The 21,229-nt window shown below is 41.3% G+C and overlaps 1 protein-coding gene across 3 annotated transcripts in view; it reads right to left on the minus strand.

The window, feature by feature from the left end:
- Positions 1–17,143, minus strand: part of LOC119655595 (sodium-dependent nutrient amino acid transporter 1-like) — a 47,698-nt gene extending 30,555 nt beyond the window's left edge. Inside the window, exon 1 of one of the 3 annotated variants that reach the window (XM_038061550.1) lies at positions 16,991–17,143. In XM_038061550.1, the coding sequence (XP_037917478.1) occupies positions 16,991–17,000 (10 nt within the window). In that variant the 5' untranslated portion in view covers positions 17,001–17,143. Of the gene's footprint in view, positions 1–3,255; positions 3,584–16,990 lie in introns of those variants that run through there. The other 2 variants (XM_038061552.1, XM_038061551.1) reach the window with 2 other exon arrangements.
- Positions 17,144–21,229: the final 4,086 nt, after the last annotated feature.

The raw sequence follows: 21,229 nt of genomic DNA on the forward strand, positions 1-21,229 counted from the left end.
ACACGGGATGACCCCCTTAAGTTGAAGGGGGTTTTTCTAAGTGGAGCTCGATATTTTATTTTAGATTTCTTTTTGGGCAATAAAAAAAGTGTAATCTGTTCAATCATTCTGTATATTATTATTGGGGTCTTGAGTAATAGTATAAAATTTTTAATCGACAATGATAACCGTTTGCGTTTGCGTCTGCATTCCACTGAATATCCACAATAAAAATAAGAAATTTTTGATGAAAATGTATAATCGCGGTTCGGGTCAGAACTACTAATGTGTGCAATAATGTTCAAAAATGTCAGCCCGATAGGATCACCAGAATCAATTACGCTTCCCACCAGTTTAAAAATGTGGTCTGAAGTTTTCGTTTTGTATGCACGTAAACATAGTTTGAGTCTTCTATTTGCGGTAACAAAGTAAATATTCAGAATTTCGGCCTAAAATGTGTGCAGTACACTCCCAATATATTCTGCTTTCAAATTATATATAAAAGGCAAAATGCATTTCTGGAAAATGACATATAGGAAAACCCTCTTAATGCCTTATCGCACTCACACGCCAACAATCTACGTAACTTCAAAGATAATTTCAATTAGATACTTTTTCACATTAGCGTCCCCTAGGGTTTCGCGGCGCTTCATTAAGGTAGAAGTACAGTATGACGGTTCGAAAAAATTATTTTTTTCTATATTGTGGGAGCAGCTGTTTCAATCGTCCCTTCTATACAGGGTGTCCTGTTCACGACGGTAGAAATTTTACTTGTTTGAGGAAAATTGTAATGCTAAGCTAACATAATGTGGTAACTTTTATCAACTTTGCAGATTTTTAAGTTTAAAGTACCATTACAACATGCATATTGTAATTTAGATGAAAAATCGATTTTGAAATTTTTTTAAAGTTTGAACAGTTATATCTTGGAAGTTAGGATGACCTTTTGGATAACTCTTCGAATAAAGTGCAGAAACAGCGTCTTCGTTCATCAAAGCCTAATACACTTTATTGTATTGAATTGTATTGTATAATAACCTTGTATATAATTGTATAATCCACTATATTGTAAACTTAATTTAAACAGCCATCCACGCGCGCCGGCAGTCCGATCTAGAGGAAGGAAAGTTTGCGCGCCACATCACTCCGCCCTCAGTTAAAACCGCACGGGTTCAGTGGAGGAACCCGGGACATGATCTCGCCAATGGAGTTACTGGGCGAACCTGACATTCGTGGGTACTTTTTTAAAGTATCCCCGGTTCGGTGCAAGCCAGCAGCATCGACAAGGAGGCTCACTTGGGTTCGCCTTGAACGTCAAGCTTGAAAGAGTGTTCCCGTCCCTCTAGGACTTTAAAGGGTGCCTCGTATGGTGAGTGCAGCGGCCCTCGAGGAGCGTCCACCCTAATGAGGAGCTGCGAACATGTCTCGATATCCCTGGGGGTGTGGAGTCGGCCGGAGTTTCGAAACTACATCCCTGAGTAGGCGGAACATGCTGGAGTTGCTTAAACCGGCTCTGATATCCAGTACAGGGTTGGCGAAGAGTCGCAGATTCTACCCTGTGTCTGAGACATCGACGAACACAGCTAGAGGTGCATCTGACCGAGAAAATGCCAGCAGTAGCATCAACAAACTCTTATTTGAGCGTTTTAAAATACCTGGACGGCCTCACTAAACCTTGCAACCCCTGGGGAGTCTTTTGTTTTGGGCCCAGATAAGTAAGCATTGAGGATCGCTTGGTGATGAGCAGCCTTAGCAAAGAAATGCCAGGGAAAAGTTTTTAATCGCTTCAACCTGTCATCCTGCTGAACTCGAAGAGTCCGAAAGGTGTGCAGCAGGGAGCAGCAGGGATTTTGTGATACGCCTTGGTGTGAAAATACGGCAGTTTGTCAGCGAATGCACGAAATCATGGATGAGTGAAATAGGATACCGGTCGGGAGCCTGTAATTCCGCAAGGCCTACATTCGCGTTTGGCTTAGGGACCAAATGAAGTGGAGATGACCAACAGCTATTGGAAGGTCTGCAAATACCTTGTTTCATTAGATCATCAAATTCTTTCCTTGCAACAGCTAGCTTCCGGGGTGATAGAGGATGTACCTTTGAGAAGATTTTGTTGTTGTGTTGCACATCGTGCTTAACCGGCTGGGAGAAACTACTTACTTTCAGTAGTGAAGTTGCGGTATTTTCGGGGGAGTACGTGGATACGATGGCCGGTAACATCCTCGAGAACAATGGATAGAGTGTTATTTGCACAGGTAGAACTGTTCCTGACGACTTTGCTTGCTTTGTTCTGCAATTCCACCAACAGCCCATAGTGACACAGGAAGTCTGCGCCTAAAAAGGGGGTGCTAATGTCCGCCAAAACGAATCGCCACGAAAATGTTCGGCGCAGTCCGAGACAAACGTCCATCTGCCTGTAACCGTAAATGCGGATGGGAGAGGAGTTCGGGGCCGCCAGTCGCAAGTTTTCTGGTATCAACGTGTTTGGACGGGGTACGGAAAGAACACGCGCGTGTCGACCAGAAAGCAACGCCTACTCAGAGGGTCGAATATTGTAAGGCGACGTGGCACTGCGCTTTGGCTAGCCGTCGCCGAGCGAGCCTAGTTTTTTGTTGCGTTAAACGGACATCCGGTGGTACATTTAGTTGTCTTAGCTCCGAATTTACGGTGGTACCAGCAGATCGTCGAAGTTGATGAAAATCCTCGCGTGCGACTACCCGAACGCCCTTTTCGATCGTGACTGCCATCAAGATCTACCTCCCAAACGCAAAGTACCTACGGTCGCCGCAAGCTTCAAGACTGTGTCCGCAAGTGACGTTACAATTGCTTTCAGGTCTTCAATTTCCCGATTTGTGTTTCTAGAGACTTCCGCGAGGCGTGTGTACACCTCGTGGACTTTATCGGCCGTAGCAGACAAATTTCCCCAGCAAACAAAATCTTAAAAACAACGATTTTGAAAAAATTCAATAATTCATCATTTTGATATCTTTGAAAATCATTTACATATTCGTTTTTTTTTAATTCAGATCATCACAGAAGGCTGCGTGTTTCCGCGAGCGACGTCATGTTTTTTCAAGGCGTTTACTTTGGCCATAGATAACATAATAAATTAATTCAAAATTAATTATTTTTTTGTTGTATAGTTTAAGATTCCATTAAAATCCTATTATTGGTGTATTATAACGTTGAAATTTCAGGCGATACACTGCACTACTACATTAATATTATTATTTTATTATTTTTTTTATTTCGTTATAATATTGAGTATTATTAGAATACGTCATTGGCATAGGTATAAGTTCCCAGAATATTTGCACATTTTTGAAATGTTACACAAACACAGCTGAATTTTTAAATTAAACCATTGGAAACTTCACAGTGACATTCCAGTTGCTTCTATATCAACAGCCGTTGCCGTAGTTGTTTTACCACTTTCATCACAAGTTTTACAATTTACACATTCAACAAGCAAACAGAAGAATATTTTTAACTTAAAGTTAAGCAAGGATTTGTAGTGTTTTACTTATTCTACATAAATATAGTTGGCTCTCTTAATGGGAATTGGTAAGTACTCGTATATTGACAAGAATTAATCCGCAAAATGATATCGTCACAATAACAGAAAACAGTTAAATCTCCTTCAAAAATGTATTATATTTTCGAGGTTTCTCTTCTTATCTAATCACGAAAGCACTACAACTGCCATAAAACAATTCTTCAAATAGAATATTTTACTTTGCTCCAGTAAATATTTAGTATAACATGCAGGAATAAACACATGTTGGGGTACATAAATATTGTGTAAATCAAAAACGAAATGAATATGATGATAAAATTTTCAAAAATATTATATAATGTAATGGAATAGATTTCGAAGTGCATTTCAAAAGGTTGCAAGATCAAAAACGTTGAATAACTATGACTTTTTTTGTTGCTTGAATATCTGGAAAAAAATCATGAATATATATACATAGTTGCGTCAGGTAATATGTTAAATTACGATTTACTCGGACTAGGTTACTTGACTTTTGTTAAAGGATGCCCTCTGGCCTGTGGAAAGGGCGAAGGAAACAGGGTGACTCCTCCGGATCCTGGATTGATTGTGTAATTCCCTGGGGAGAGCGCTTAATTTCCGCTTCGTGCCGGAATTTTCTTCCTACAACCCTACATTATCAAATTAAACTCATGAATTAATAATAAAAATCGTTGGCGCAACAATCCATATTAGATCAGGGCCTTGAAGTGAGTTAGGGCACTTCATTCAAGAAGCTGGACGCTTCAAGTACGAAAGGTTTTGTACATTTCTTTTCTAAAGTCATTTGAGTGTACATTTATCCCATTAGTACTTAGCACTTAATGTATATGAATACATTGTGTCAGAATATCCGTTTTTGTGTCCTATTATCATTCAAAATTTTAGAATTTGTACGGAAGGGACAACTTTGACCTATTATAACTTTATGAGTAAGGGGGGTTTTGTCTCAAGCCCGATCAAAAAAAAGGCTACTCTAATATAATATAATACTATAATACTACTATAATCTGAATAGTTGAGAAATACCTAAGCGTATCGGGTAGAATAGTAGGTGAAAAAATGTTATGTGTTGTTAATGCTAATCACTATCATTTCCATGCATATGGTGATGAATATACAAGACAAATTTATTTTCTCCAAATTAAATTAAAGTTTAAATATATAAGATTAACTCTCTTGCAAATAAAATTAACACTTTAATAAAAGAAACTAACTATTTAACGAATGAGATTACCTCTTTAACAAATGAAAATAAAATTCCGAATTCAAAAATGTTATTCCTTCCTTGTATTTTTAAGAAATGTTAAACAAATGTTAATGAAGCTTATCATATCCATATAAAACAAGTCGGAATACCGGTAGCTCGCGCTTCGGGTATAAAGGTTTTGTGTTCACCTTATGTAAGATCCAACATAATCCTTCATATTTTTTCAAACTACGAGACATACGTACATATTACAGCCATAGATATTAGGCTCACCCTAAACAAACAAACTGCCTATTTCCAAATACTGTACACATATATGCACGTATATAAATTGATCGTACCCATATTTCCCATTTACTTCTTATATCCATTTGAATTAGACACTACCCGCAAAGTTCATTAGCACGCATATATTATATACCTACATACACACATGTCTAAAACTAAAAAAAAACTTGATCAAACTGTGCATTATGTTCTTCATTACACGCGTGCAAAATTTTATATTTCTGGGGTAAATTTCTAAAATGTGGAAATATACTATTATTAACTTTATTTGTGCAGATATCGGAACCGGATATATTTTGAGGCCTAGATTTCGTAGAGATGCACCACTGTGATTCTTTTCAGATTTTTCGGTTGGATAGGTTCTGCGAACGAGACCTGTTACACTTTTTGGGGGTCATATTTTGAGCCCTCACGCCCCTATGTTTCGCCCAATATCAAATATTGAACCAGTTTCGACAAGTTCTAATTGAGACCTTTCATTTGATACCCCACGTGGCCGGATAGCTCAGTGGTTAGAGCACTAGGCTGTCATACGGAAGGTCGCGGTTCAAATCTCACTGGTGACAGTGGAATTTGCATCGTGATTTGACGTCGGATACCAGTCGACTCAGCTGTGAATGAGTACCTGAGTCAAATCAGGGTAATAATCTCGGGCGAGCGCAATGCTGACCACATTGCCTCCTAGTGTACCGTTACGGTCTTGAATGAAGTGCTCTAACACACTTCAAGGCCCTGATCCAATATGGATTGTTGCGCCAACGATTATTATTATTATTCACATGTATGGAGAGCCCCCCCTTAAACTTAACACAAGGTGGCGTCACTTACTACATGTAAAGGGAACACCAGATTACAAACTCTCACCAATTTTCGTGACAATCGTTCCAGCCGTTTTCGAATAAATCGGGTGTGACAGACAGACAGACAGACCGACAGACAGACAGACAGACAGACTGATATATATACCATGCGAAGCCAATCTCTCCCTTATCGCAGACGAAGAACGCTGAGAGGGAGAGATCCATAAATAGATGGCAAGAGCGGTGGGAACGCTCGGGAAAGGGTCGGTGGACTCACAGGCTCATTCCTGCCATCAAGGAGTGGTTGGAGAGACGACACGGTGAGATTAATTATAACGCTCTACAGGTTTAAATTGGAGACCTCACCCGACTGTCCAAATTGTGAGGGAGTCCCAGAGGACCCGGAACATGTATTCTTCCACTGTCCGAGATTTGTGGAAGAAAGGAGGAATCTAGAGGAGACTCTAGGAGAGGTGCTGGTAGCAAAAAATCTGGTGCCGAAAATGGTAGCACATCAAGAGAATTGCGATGCGGTCAACTCCATGATCGCATCTATTCAAGATAAATTGCGAAAGGCAGAGGAATGGAGAAAAGCGCGGTCACGTGCGCCGCGTTTAGAAGAAATGGGATTAAGCTAGAGTGAGCTGACTCCGCCCCGTGATGTAATACCTTATGGTGGTTCCGCGGGGCAGGGAGGGAGTCGGGGGTGGTTTTAGTGGGTAAAAATCCCACACGCTGGTGTGTCCAGACCAGTGTCTTTTGAAGATTTCCACCTCCTCAAAATTTAAATGGCCACGCAGACGGTGTTATTGTTTGATAAATTTAATTTCGAGAGCGGTAAAGTCCTCGGTAGAAGGAGATTATGTGACAATGAAGTTATTAGTGATAGAGAAGAAATGGAGAATGCTAGTTGCCCGGAAGACGGCGTAATTATCTACGTGAATAGCTTTTACAATTAGCTCTGGGGAAAAGCGACACAACACAACACACAACAGGGTATTTTTGAAGCAAGAATCGATGCAAGTGGTTAGTTTCGTAAAAAGTTTGTAATTGACAAAAATCAATACATTAATATTAATATAAATAGATTTACTGACACTGTTTGTTTATGAAAAATAGATTTGATCCACTGTAATTTTTTACTGACTTCAAAAAAAGAATAGAAAACTTTTTGGAGCACACGAAACATGTCGAAGCCTCTACAGAAGTGAAAATCCAAGTGTGGGCGGTATGGAAAAATCAGAACACAAAAGAGGGCATTACTATCTATGCGACTGAAAAGAGGACCAAAAACGGTCTCAACAATGTGCAAAATATTGCAAATATATTTGTAAAAGTCATTTAGTAAAGAGGGTAATGTGTTCGAAATGTTATTATGTTGTGAACCAATTGTCACGAAATTTAAGGGGGTCATCCCGTGTGTCGGATTCGCGGAATCGAATTTGTTGCATCAATTGTATCTAGATATAGTGTAGAATATATGGGCAAAGTGATTTATTGATATTCGGAGTCGTTCGGAAATTATAGTGTTAAACACGTGATAAGTCACAAGCCAGATTTATGTCGATCACCGTAATAAAGCTCGTGTTTATCGGTCCGAATGACGTTCGAATGACTTCGCTAAAAGGGCAAGAATTGAAGCCAAGGCTTTATATGTGTTTCTTCAAGAAACCTAAGGTTTATGGATTAGGTATAACAGATAAATGGTCAGTTAGGGTTTTATGGCTAAAAATTACATTCTACTTTTTAAATGCCAGCTGCCACTATAGCCCAAAATCTACTAAACGAAATTCTTTGAAATATTCACGACTTATTCAGAACATATATAAAGTTTAAGAGGGCACCAAAAATTTAGCTTTTAATATTTTTTAATAATCCTAGTTTGCGGAATGTAGTTAAGTCTGTACGTTAAAATGCCGTTTACGTACTAACCAAAAAAACGGCCCTCACCCGGTATGACCCCCTTAATGAAATCATATAAATCTCTTTACGTAAAATGGGTGCATCATTTTGAACCTGTTTTTAAGGGGGCTCCCCGAACATACGAACAGGGGTGTACATTTTTTTCATAGAATATGGTATTAAATGAAAGGGCTCGATTAGTACTTTTTAAGGCTGATTCTACTTTTGATTTTGGGTGAAATATAGGGGAGTGAGGGCTCAAAATGTGTAAAAGATCACGTTCTCAGAACCAATTTAACCGAAAAGTCTGACAAAAATCACAATGGTGCACCCATATGTAACCTAGGCCTCAAAATACATTCCATTCCTATGCTTAAATAAAGTTAATAATAGCATATTACCATATTTTAGAAATTTACCATGAAGTCTCCCTTAAGTTCATTCAAGAAGTATGAAATTTAGTATCGTTATAAGCGATAATATAATACACAACTTTGGAAGAAATCCAACTATACTACTACTACTACAACTATACTACTAACTATACAATATACACTATCCAACTATATTCTATAACAAAGTTATAGAAGGTCAAAGTTATGTATTTCATGTGAATTTATCGCACTCGATTATCGTATAAAGTAAACTCATATGAACGGCGGAGGTAGAGTTTGGAGACATATCGAGGAATATATAAATTTTCTACAGAAAACTTTTATACTCGAAACGTCGAGCTTCCGTATTTCGATTTGTTTTATATTTCATTGCTCTCAGCGGAAGATTCAGTTTTGTTAAGTTCAGAGCCTGATTAAATCTAAAAAGGTATTTGCGTTTGCTTTTTTGTTATTTTTTCATATTTTCAAATATCTGAAGTACACACTTAAAAAAGGTACTTAAAATCGAAGACTGTAAGTAATAACTAAATATGCATAAAAGATCTACGATAAAGTGAACAAAAATGTTATTTGTATTTAAAGAAAGGGGTTACTTTTTTAAGATATGAAGATTTTATATATTAATACTACAGTCGAAACCGAAAGAAGCGACGCTCAAGGCACCGGGAAACTTAGTCATTTAGTCCAAATTTAAGAGCCAGATCATTTAATTTCGTAATAATTAGAAAAGGATGTTAAACGTAAATATTTAAATCATTCATTTATATGCGACTTAGAAAATTTGGTTCTCAGCTGATTCGCTGTCGATAGATTCAGTTGAGCTCCTAAAAAAAATATTGTATATTTGCTCTTTCCAATAAAATGCATCGACAAAATATGTTACTATCTTCATTGTGGTCCTAACTTCTTCATTTACCATTTCCCTGTCGGTCAATTTTTTTTTGTGTAAAATTAAACCTTATGAAAATCGGTTCATTGTTTGTTGGGCTATCCGTTCGTCTGTCCGTCTGTTTGTCGGTCGCACGCATTCTTCTCGCAAACAGTTATAACGATTGACACCAAATTTTGTGAAAAGATGGGAAATGGGAACGCTCACGCATTCGGTGAGCTATATCATTCTACTTCGAATTTAAGGGGAGGTCCCCGTACATGCATTTTTTTCATCCTAAAATCACGAAATTTTGCAGCAGTCTACATTGCTACATATTGACTATCCTACCAGGTTTGGTGGAAATCGCACTATTACTAACAAAATTATAATAGGTCAAATTCGTCGCTTCTGTGCAAATTCAAGGCTTTGAATGTCAGTATCACAGTAGTATACAGTATATATGCATATATTACGTGCTAGGTACTAATGGGACAAATGCTCACTGAAATGTTTTTATAAAAGAAATTCATAAAACCTTCCATACCTGAAGCATCCAGCTCCCAGTTTCCCGATTTGTTCTTATTTCATATTATTTCTGTTCTTTCATTTTAATTTCATTTCATTTGATATTATTTTTATTTTATATTATATAATTTTCATCTTCCTTGGTCCTTTATTTTTTAATTCTTTTTTTTTAATTAAAGGGTCTCTCTCTTTGAACCCCACGAAACTCTCCTTACATTGGTGAATCCTTCAATAGAAAAGCCTAAGGATTCCAAAGTAAGGTGAGAACCTCTAAAGCCGCGCCTCACAATACATCTGAGACAGGATGAACAGTGATCGAGGATGTGAACCGTCGTGGATCTTCCTTTTCTCGGCATTTAGGTCCAACCTTTTACAGTTCTACGCGCGCAGTCGAACCGTTATTTTCTTCTTATTTTCATTTCAGGTTTAGCTCGCGTGATGTTATTTCGGTAGGCTCGCGCGGATTCCTTTTTTTATAGAAATTTCAGGATCCAGTGCAAACCCATGCATCGGAAAAGATACGTAGATTTTCGGTATAATGACACGTGAGCGATTTAAGTGCTTAAAGGACCCCACCCCCCACACTACCGAGCCTGACTTTAAGACTATTAAGTCGTTACAACGACACTCGTCAATTAAGATCATCTGCTTTCGTATTACCTGGCATTTTCTCGACATTTTGATGACATACTCTTTTCTGAGCTCCATAGTGCGCTGAGCGCTGACAAGGCAACGTACGCGACGAACCAGCAGAATTTTTTTCAGATCACTCAACGAATCCCAAGAGAGCGTCCAGACAGTACAGTTTTCGATGACGGAAGAGGAAGAATATTGGAGTGGACTTTGAGGGCTACCCGCCCAGCATGCTGAGTGGATCACCGCCGAAGGCACCCACCATACCAATACGCGCACCTCGAAACCAACAACATTCTGTCCAAGGAGTAGAAGTGTCCCGCATACCTGGCTAATCGATGTCCTACCTCTGTACCGCATTGATCCGAAACTAATAAAGTTTTTGGCGACAGTCATGGATCACCTTTTCAGTGCGTTCATCTGAGGGAGGTATTGGCACCCCCAGGTATCTTCCGGGGGAATTCGTTGAGTACGCGCACCTTGAGACCAACAACATTCTGTCCAAGAGTAGAAGTGTCCCCCATATCTGGCTAATCGATGTCCTACCTCTGTACCGCATTGATCCGAAACTAATAAAGTTTTTGGCGACAGTCATGGACCACCTTGTCAGTGCGTTCATCTGAGGGAGGTATTGGCACCCCCAGGTATCTTCCGGGGGAATTCGTTGAGTCCCGTCTGGTTTTGCATGGCACTGAACCCCTTTCATGGCTACTGAATGATGCTTGAGGACATGGTTTTGCAATCAAATATGGCCTACATGCTAAGTGTAAGCTGACTAACACTTGATGTATTTAGATGAGACATCAAGCTGTATGCTGGTACTTATGACCACCTTAGAAGTCTATTGCGATTAGTAGACATGTTCAGCCATATTGGGATGGAATTTGGATTAGACAAATGTCCCTTGGTCCCTTTCGCATGTATAGGCAACCCCCCCTTTCAAACTTAACACAAAACACATGTTCTCAAATTTCATGACCATCGGTTCAGCCGTTTCCGAGTTAATCGGCTGCCTCAGCCAAACGGACCTGTGAGGAGTTGCCAAATCTCCCATCAGGCGCGACCCCAGTTGGCGGATACGGTATACTTATTGATGTGTAAATATGTGTTCATGCACTTTCTTTTCTAACTGTGCATGGCCTAGTGTTTGCTTATCTCTGCTGCGTAGACGAAAATGGCTATGGGAAGGATACCCAGAATATAAAAACACCACGGAAGACGAGAGAAGGAGGAAACTTACGGTGCAGGGACTCGGAACCTCAATACCGGCGGCTTTTGGGAGTGAGCAAGGGGGCTCCTGGTCGTTGATATCCCTCAACCACAATGCCTCGGTGGTGGAAAACTTGGCCACCTGGGCATATAATGTTTATTTGAAGCTTTTGCGCGGATGGACATAGTTTTGGCTAACGAAGGTGCTACAACACTTTTCAGAAAAGGGAGTCAGGTTCGGCTGTAAACTTGACCTTTTTCAACCCTACGCTGGCGCGGATTATATCCTGGTGCGTCAGCGAACGCTACACCCACAGGGATTAACAGGCAATCTTCTTTGAGACAAGTCTCGACCCACAGGGCAAAGACCCATCATGCCCGAAACCGAGAAAGATTTCAGGCTGATCTGCAAAAGCTTTGGAGTAGCAGACCTTCATAGAGGTGTGGTTAGATCAACTTGATAAAGCAGGCGCCACTACGGAAAGAGCCGTCTATGTGGCCCAATGTATCGCCAAAGCATGAGACGCGTCCATGCCTAGGAGGTGCTCATTTCCCAGTAGGAGACCAAACTACTGGTGGGATGGGGTACTCATTGCAGATTATCACTTATAAAACATTTAAAAATACAGACTAACTACCATACTCAAACTATTTTATTTATTTATTTACGATATATTTATTCGTATCTAGATTTTACGGTTGTTTCTCTTGTTCTCAACCCACACCACGCCACTGTAGAAAACCATATTAGAGCTAACATTCTAATGTGCTAACACCCTTACCGCGTTTTGAACGTCGCAGGCGTTTTGAACATCGCAGGAGGGCACATCACCCTAATCCGCAAGGGAGTGGGAAATGTTCTGGCCTCCTGGATGGGCAGAATGTTAGAGAGTAGACAAATAAAAGTAGCGACAGGTTCAAATTCTATTATCACAAACACTACTCAAGGTTGTACACAAGATGGGGTGGGGCGGGGCTGCGCATAAATCCAGCTAAGGCCCATGTATAATAGCACCATTAGTAGCAAGCGCAAGTTTAATAATCTGAGAGCCATTAGATGACATGGACATGAAACGAGTAAAAGAGGTCAAATATTTGGGAATTACACTAGAGCGAAAACATAGTACGAAAAGCCACAGGGGCTCTGATAACCTGCAGTTTCATAGCAGGGAAAAATGAAAAATGCAATAGTAGGGCCAATGATTATTTATGGGGCGGTATTCTGGGCAGACAGATCGCAACTCGACGCAACAGCGGTATCTCGAATTACTGATACGAAGGGACAACCTGACAATGAGGTTTCACTTCGATAAGAAGTTTGAAACACGTTCGAGCATTCACATACGACTTGAACCAGCAACTGATTATCTGGTATACTGACGGATTCTTTACGGCAGAGGGAGCAGGCACTAGGATCATTAGTGCCCTTGAACCTTGAACCAATGGGTAAGCATACCAGCATATTGCAGGCGGAAATATACGCCAGAGATATATGTGTCTACTTCAAACTCAAAAAGAATTATAGAGGGCCGAACATTGCTATCGGTTAGAGCCGAGCGGCTACCAAAGCACTTAGCTCATACCAGGTAAACTTCAAACTGGTATGGGAATTTCTTAACAGACTAAACACGCTCGACTCGCTCAATAAGATCTGAACCTGGATTCCAGGCCACATTGTGTTCGAAGGCAATGGGGTGGCGGACGAGCTGGCCCAGAAAGGAGCAGCGACCCTGCTATACGGGCCAGAGCCATTCTGTGGAGTCGGAAATGGTTCCATGGCTTCTACGCTAAAAAACGAAAAGGAACGATCGAGAGAACTTACCGGGAACGGAACAGTCCAGGGTGCTCATGGTGAGATACGAATCCAAAATTGAAAAAATCACGGAAAATTGTTTAAATCTCGTCAAAAAGAAGCTCCAGATCACACGGAGAAGGATGAAGGCGAGTCTCCCGCGCCTAAAAACGGGACAAATTGTACCAACTGCTCCTCCAGGTTGGCAGTTGGGTAGGGCTTCACGGAAAACAGCTTGTTACGAAGCCACAACAGGAGCCTCGGATTGGACGGATTATACAATGACGAACGCGGCAACGACAAAGGAATAACGATTTGTGCATTTTCTCATGGAACGTGCGCTCTCTGTACAAAGATAAAGTTGCTGAGCAGCTAGTCGATACCCTGTCCCAATATAGGGGTGATGTAACAGCGTTACAGGAGATGCGTTGGACAGGGACCGGTTTCCTGGAGAAGAGCCGTTACACCATATATTATAGTGGCCATCCAGTAAACCATGTGTTCGGAGTAGGTTTCTTAGTCAGCCAAAAAATGAAACCTGCTGTTATCGGCTTTGAAAACATAAGCGAACGGCTATGCACTCTGCGCTTGCGAGGCAAGTTTGGAAATATAAGCCTCATTAACGTTCACGCCCCTACAGAGGAAACTGCAGAGTCGGAGAAGGATACCTTCTACGAGGCAGTAGAACGAACCCTCGAAGCCTGTCCCAGATATAATATCAAAATCATACTTGGGGATTTTAACAGCCAAGTAGGGACGGAGCCCGTATTCAGGCGATACGTTGGCTCCCATAGCTTACACGAAAATACAAATGATAACGGACTGCGGAGCATTCAATTAGCAGGGTCACACGAAATGGTTGTTGGAAGTACCTGGTTTGCGCGGAAAGCGGTCCACAAACATATGTGGACCTCTCCAGACGGGACCACTTTCAACCAAATTGACCGCGTGTTGATCGAACGCCGCCACCTCTCAGCCTTAATGGATGTCAGAACATATAGGGGGCCAATATAGATTCGGATCACTATCTCGTTGGCATGGTGCTCCGAGCTCGAATAACAACTCCACCCAGAATCCCCTCTGACAATCAGGTGAGAGTTAACACTAAAGCCATCCACAACACAGCCCTACGCGACACCTATAAGAGACCTGTAGGACCTGGAGATGAAGCATCAACAAATGATCTTCACAACCACCTGAAGAACGTTATCATTGATACGGTCATAAACATACAGCCGCAAAAGGAGCCAGAACAGCTGGTTTGACGATGAATGTAAGCTAGCTACGGAACGGAAGAATGCTGCATACCGAGTAATGTCGCGTTCTTAAAGAACGGGGGCACGCGCAGAGACTTATCACGAATTCCGTCGAGCGGAGAAGCGACTTTACAGACGGAAAAAGAAAGCCTGCGAGAACCAACAAGTCTGTGAGCTAGAAAAGAACAGGGAGCAACCGCACCAGGCGCGGAAGTTTACAAATAAGTCAGCAGGATGAAACCTTATACACCACGAAGTTCATCCTGTCGAGACAAAGAGGGAAATCTAATTTCGATAGAATTGGCATATTGGAGCGATGCATTGAGTACTTTGATGAGCTACTGAAAAGCCAGAACATTGGCGGGTTGGAGGTCCCGCCAACTGAAGACGACGGACAAATACTGCCATCACCAAGTATAGGAGAAACAGTCCGTACAATTTATCGGTTAAAAAATTATAAGTCGCCAGGAGCCGCTGGAATTACAGCCGAATTGATTAAATATGGAGGCGACCAGTTACACCAAGTGGTTCATCAACTTGTGCTCAAGGTGTGGGACAGCGAATCAATGCCTGACGATTGACAACGAGGCATTATCTGTCTCATATATAAAAAGGGAGATATCACACAGTGCAACAATTATAGAGGTATCACGTTGCTGAGTACCATCTATAAGATATTCTCCGCTTTCTTGCTAGATCGTATAGCCCCATACGCCGAGAACATCATCGGCCCATACCAAAGAGGCTTCACTCCAGGCAAATCAACAACAGATTCGATTTTCTCTCTTCGGAAAGCGATGGAAAACTGTTGGAATATGAACATCAGTTGCATGATCTTTTCATCAACTTTAAAGCCGCTTATGATAGCATAGCCAGGGTAAAACTGCACACGGCCATGAGAGAATTCGGTATCCCGAAGAAATTGATAAGACTGACTAGGCTGACCCTGACCAATGCGAGGCCAGATAAAAGCAGCAGAATCACTCTCAAGACTATTCGACATCAACAACGGTCTAAGACAAAGGGATGCCCTGTCATGAGTCCTCTTTAACCTGGCTGTCGAAACAGTGCTCCGTGATGCTGAGGTAAATGCAAGAGGTACGATCCTCTTTAAGTCCACCCAACTACTGGCCTATGCTGACGATATCGACATCATGGGAGGAACCACCCGAGACGTACAAACTGCCTTCATCCAGATCAAGCAGGCGGCGCGAGATCTTGGACTGCACATCAATGAAGGCAAGACAAAATATATGGTGGCAACGTCAACACCATCAACAACATCAAACCGCACTGGTCAAACACGAAGAATAAGGATAGGAGAATGCAACTTTGAGACCGTTGATAATTTCTCCTATCTAGGGTTGAAAATCAGAACCGATAACAGCTACGATGATAAAATCCACGCACGGTTGTTGGCAGCCAACAGAACTTATTTCAGCTTACAAAAACTGTTCCGCTCGAAACGTCTCACCATAGAGTCGAAGCTCTTAATGTACAAGACTATGATCTCATGTATTCCTCGAAAATTTGGGTTCTTAGCAAGAAAGATTGCGAACTCTTGGCCGCGTTCGAGAGAAGAATCCTCCGAAGAATTCTTGGCCCCCTACATGAGGACGGACGATTACGTAGCCTACATAACGACGAAATCTATGAGATATCATGACCGTCCGATTGTGGATAAAATCCGGCTCAATAGGTTACGGTGGGCGGGTCACTTAATCCGTATGGATGAGGATGATCCAGCCCGGAAAGTCTATAAGGGCAATATCTATGGTAGAAAAAGAAGACGAAGCAGACCCTGCCTAAGATGGAGCGATGGCCTAGGCCAGGACGCCAGACAGCTTTTAGGGATATCGAATTGGCGGAAAACCGGGATGTCTGGAGTTCCTTATTAAGGGAGGCCTAGACCGGATACTGGTTGTTGCGCCGCTGATGATGATGATAACTATTACGACAAAAGTGAAGTAAATGAATGAAAGAAAGTACAGCAGCGATACTTTTGATGCAAGTTACGGTTGGTTTGATGAATTTAAGCAAAGATATAAACTTCATAATGTAAAGTTCATCGGGGAAATACGAAAATGCAGCAAAATTATTAGGGAAAATCAAGGAAACCATAGATGTGTATAATTCACTGCGGACCAAATACGATGTTGTAATACTAAAGGCGAGTTTTGAAGCGGACTTGGAAAGTTTTTCATGGGTAAAAACGAGCAGTTTTACAGGAAAGAAATTGAAGCCCTTCCGAAAGGTTAGAGGCAGAAAATATAAAGGAAGACTTTTTTTTTAATTGTGGTCATAAGCGTAAACAGTAAGCGCTAAGGCTTTAAAAAGCAATTTTTGTACAAAGCGTGTCTATTGTAAGTTGGAGTATGGAGATAACCACAGCACATAGGATGAAAAACCAGATTCAAAGCTTCAAAGATTATTCCATTTCAGTGAGGAATCTTAAGAGTCGCAGCAAAAAAACATTTCTAAGATCACAACAAAGCAACTAATGAAAAATTGCAAATAACAAATGAAGAATATCTCCGAATGCGTATTTTGAGAGATAGAGAGATTCCAAACACTTTTTTCCAATTCATTCACAGAACTCACAGCAAAACATATTAGCAAACACTTTCCATTTCAAACACTACCCTGAACGATGGATGCACAATGTTACGTTGAATAGAACTTCTTACAATATTCTGTTCTACTGAATTAACTTGATCAATTACTCTCTGATCCGGGAAATTGAAAATATTGTCTGTAAAGGTTGCTTTTCGCAAGCGAGGCCTTTATTGATAAGGAAGGTCGCATTGATTAGCTTACGGACCACCAGCTGGAGATAAGCAATAATTCGTTCAAATAAAATTGTATTGGATCAAATGATGTGTTTGCAAAAGTGTTAGTCAGAGCCCACACTTTAAGAAAGTTCATGTTGCTAAAATCACAACCATCTCTCAAAATTACAAGTCGAAACTCCCAATATTTTTCTTTCAAATTTCCTAAAAGTCACCATTAACAAGAAGATACAAAACAACACATTTTTCATATAAATTGTATTTGTGAAATCACGTTTTTCCAGATAATTTTTAATATTGCTGGGCCATTTATTATTCGTTTTGCTTGTTTAGTTTTTTGTTTTATTCTTTAGAGTTGCCTTTAAACTTAACAAGATTTGCATTTCGAAAACACGATTTTCAAAATTTCTCTTCGTTTTTTTGAGGAACCGGAATTTCCGAGCTTCGTTGACATTAAGTTCGTTTTTCGTTGTTTAAGTTAAAACAAGTGGGGATGCCGGAAGCTGGGCGCTTCGGATATAAAGGTTTTGTGTTCATCTTATGTGAGCAACTCTCTATGCACGACTTTCCATTCATGCATAGCTAAGAATACAAAATATTCCGACACATTTGTAGACATCCGAATGGGATGTATTTTGGGGCCTAGATTCCGTATAGTTGCAACTCTGTGATTTTTTTTTCAGATTTTTCGGTTGGGTAGGTTCTGAGAACGAGACCTGTTTCACTTTTGGGGCACATATTTTGAGCTCTATCTCCCTTATATTTCACCCAATATCAGAAATAAGATCAGTTTCAAAAGTACCAACCGAGCCCTTTCGTTTGATTCCCCACATTCTGTGAAAAAAAAGTGTACACCCCCTTTTTGCAAGTATGGGGAGCCCCCCTTCAAACTCAACATAAAAAGGCGCCAATCGCTACATGTAAAGGGACACACAGACCACATGTTCCCACCAAATTTCGTGACAATCGGTTGAGTAGTTTCCGAGTAAATCGGGTGTGACAGACGGAGAGATGGACACACGGACGGCGAATCTCCAGAGCGGACACCAAAGCGCAAGAAGCGTAAAACACAACATGTGCAATCAACAAACTTTCCCGGTGAAAGTCTACTATCAGGAGATAGGTGTCAGTGATTTTACTTGGACTAAAGTAGAGCGAAAAGGTAGGCCATAAAAGAGGTGACGGCCCGATGCGCTGATTATAAAATCAACAAGCGACCTGACATATGGGGAAATCTTGCGGAAAGTCAAAACAGACAATTCCTTCTTGGACCTGGGAGAACACGTGAACTGTATAAGACGCATACAGAAAGGCGATTTGCTCCTTAAGCTTAAGCCGGCGGAGAGTAAGTCCCACGATCTACATAAGAAGATCGAGTCGTCACTGGGCAAAGTAGCGAAAGTAAAGATGAGCCAAGACTCAATACTGATTGAATGCAAGCACCTAGATGAGATCACCACAAGAGCGGAAATCTGCCAGACCTTAAAGACTCAACTCGGGCTAGATTCGATCCTTGAGTCCAATGTGATAAGGCTCCGTGAAGCATGTGGTCGAACTCAGACGGCCACAATAGTTTTACCATTCGAAGCAGCAAAAAAGGATATTACTGTTGGCAAAATAGAGAAACACAGGAAGGTAACGTCGATCATATGATAGCAGTTACAGATGTCCGGCGTTTAAAAAGGCGACTTCAGCTTTTTGTAAATGAAGTATCTACAGCTGAATTTAAACCATTGCCAGGCAGCTCAGGAGCTGCTCCCTCAAAGCGTGCTGGAAAATGAAATTGGCGTTGCCATTATATGTGAATATTTCAAGAACTTCCACAGTGGTGTCTTGGAATTCGTACTGATGGTAGAAAAATTAGCTTCCAAAGCAAGCCACCATAATAACAGCTGGCGATTTTAACGCCCAACTTCTGGTGGAATGTCGAAATCGAAGAACTTCGTAAAGTTTGGAAGACACAGGCAACGTAGCAGAAATCGGCTTCAGTCTGAAAAGTTGCACAACCGATATAAGAAGGCGAAGAAAGAATTGCAAGCAGCCATCTCTAGAAGTATAACTGAACACTTCAAGAGGTTATGCAAGGAAACGGACTTTTATGACGTCAATCAAGGGAAAGCGCTCACCGCCGATTACCAACCCTAATGTGCTGCGGGATATGACTAGAACTCTTTTCCCACAAGTTTCAAGTGAATCGAACCCTAAACACTGTGCAGATAGAAGTAGGGTGGTCTTCCAGACAGGCAGATCGGATTCCGAAAGGCAAGATCCACTGTCGATTCCATCAGGACGGTGACGGAAATTGCGGAAAAAGCAATGGAGGCCAATAAATCTTGCGCGGTAGTTACTCTTTAATACCGCAAAATGGAGCAAAATAATTACGGCTTTAGCCAAATTGGGCGGTCCTAAATACCTGGTGCACATAATCATGGAATTTTTCAGGATTTTTCGGACGATGGACCTAAGACGTATACAACAACCTGCGTGGTTCCACAAGGATCAGTCCTCGGTCCTCTCCTGTGGATAATAATGTATGACGGAATTTTAAAGTTGCAACTGCCCAAAGAATTGAAAATCATTGCCTTCGCAGATGATATCGGAGTGACTATTGTGGCACAATATATTGATGAGATCGAAATACTCGCAAACGGGGCAATTTTTGAAATCAGGTCTTGGTTAGAGGACGCTGGTCTGGCGCTCGAGGAGCATAAAACCGAGGTACTTTTCGTCACCAAGCGAAGGAAGCAAACGTCGATAAAGATCAGGATTGGTGAACACATCATACAGTCGTAGCCAACGCTTAAATACCTAGGAGTCATGGGTGACCAAACAAATTTGTCTAGATTGTTGGCAAGAATGTTACCAAATATAGGTGGTCCTAGTCAAAGCCGTCGGCTCCTGATCTCGAGAGTTATCAGCTCGATCTTGGTTTATGCAGCTCTAGTCTGGGAACCGTCTTTGAGGTTGGAAGCAAATAGAAGAAAAATCGCAGCCCCATACCGATTGAGTGCATTGCGAACGTCGTGCTCTTACCATACAACATCAGACGAAGCAGCTTGTGTGATAGCAGGCATGATCTCTCTATGACCCATCATATGCAATCGGCGAGTCCTATACCTATCGTCGGCAATTGCCACGAAGTGAATCTACTTTGGAATGGCAAAAAAGATGGGATGATTCACCTAAAGGACACTGGATACACAGGATTATTCTAGATGTCTTTAAATGGATCAAACGAAGGCACGGTGAGGTTAGTTAACACCTAACTCAATTCCTAAGCCGTCACGGAGGGTGCCGTGTATACCTTTATCGCTTCGGGCGTGATGACTCCCCGACTGCCCGACATGCGTGATGATTTCGGAGAATGCGGAACATGTTGTTTTTAACTGGCCGCGGTTCGCCGCACACAAAGCGGAGGCGGAAATTGACGCTGGGACACGGTTCACACCCGAGAATATCGTGTTGTTAGCCTCTGAAACATCTTGGAGGGCGGTGGAAAAATTAATGAAGGCGATCCACAATCTGCTGAGGAGGGAGGAACTTCGGAGGAGAGTTACAAATAACAACAGGAGCCGCAATTCATAATTGCTTCTGCCCCGTGACGTAACACCGAAATGGCATTCCCGCGGGGTAAGCGAAGCGAGAAGGAGGTGGTTTTAGTGAGTAAAAGTCTCACATAACCGTATGGCAGGAGCCAGCGATAGGTTTTGAATCGTTCCACCTTTCAACGTATAAAAAGAACAAAAAAAATCGGACAGACGGACAGACAGCCATTGAACCAATTTTAGTAATATCTTGTTTCATACAAAACCTCAAAAAAGGTACTCATAAAAATATGATATCCCAAATGTTGGTTGATATTCTCTATAATTTTGCAAGGAATTATACTTCTCAATTTCATAATGATCGGTTTATTACTTTATGAGTTAGAATTCCCGCAAGCACTAGCTACCAAGCCAAACACATTATCCACACGTTTGCGCTTACGATTTTTTCTGAAGGCTTGGGAAACATGTGGACTCGACGTAAAGCAATACGAATTTCGACTTGA

This window comes from Hermetia illucens, chromosome 4, assembly GCF_905115235.1.
Source record: "Hermetia illucens chromosome 4, iHerIll2.2.curated.20191125, whole genome shotgun sequence".
Lineage (NCBI taxonomy): Eukaryota > Metazoa > Arthropoda > Insecta > Diptera > Stratiomyidae > Hermetia > Hermetia illucens.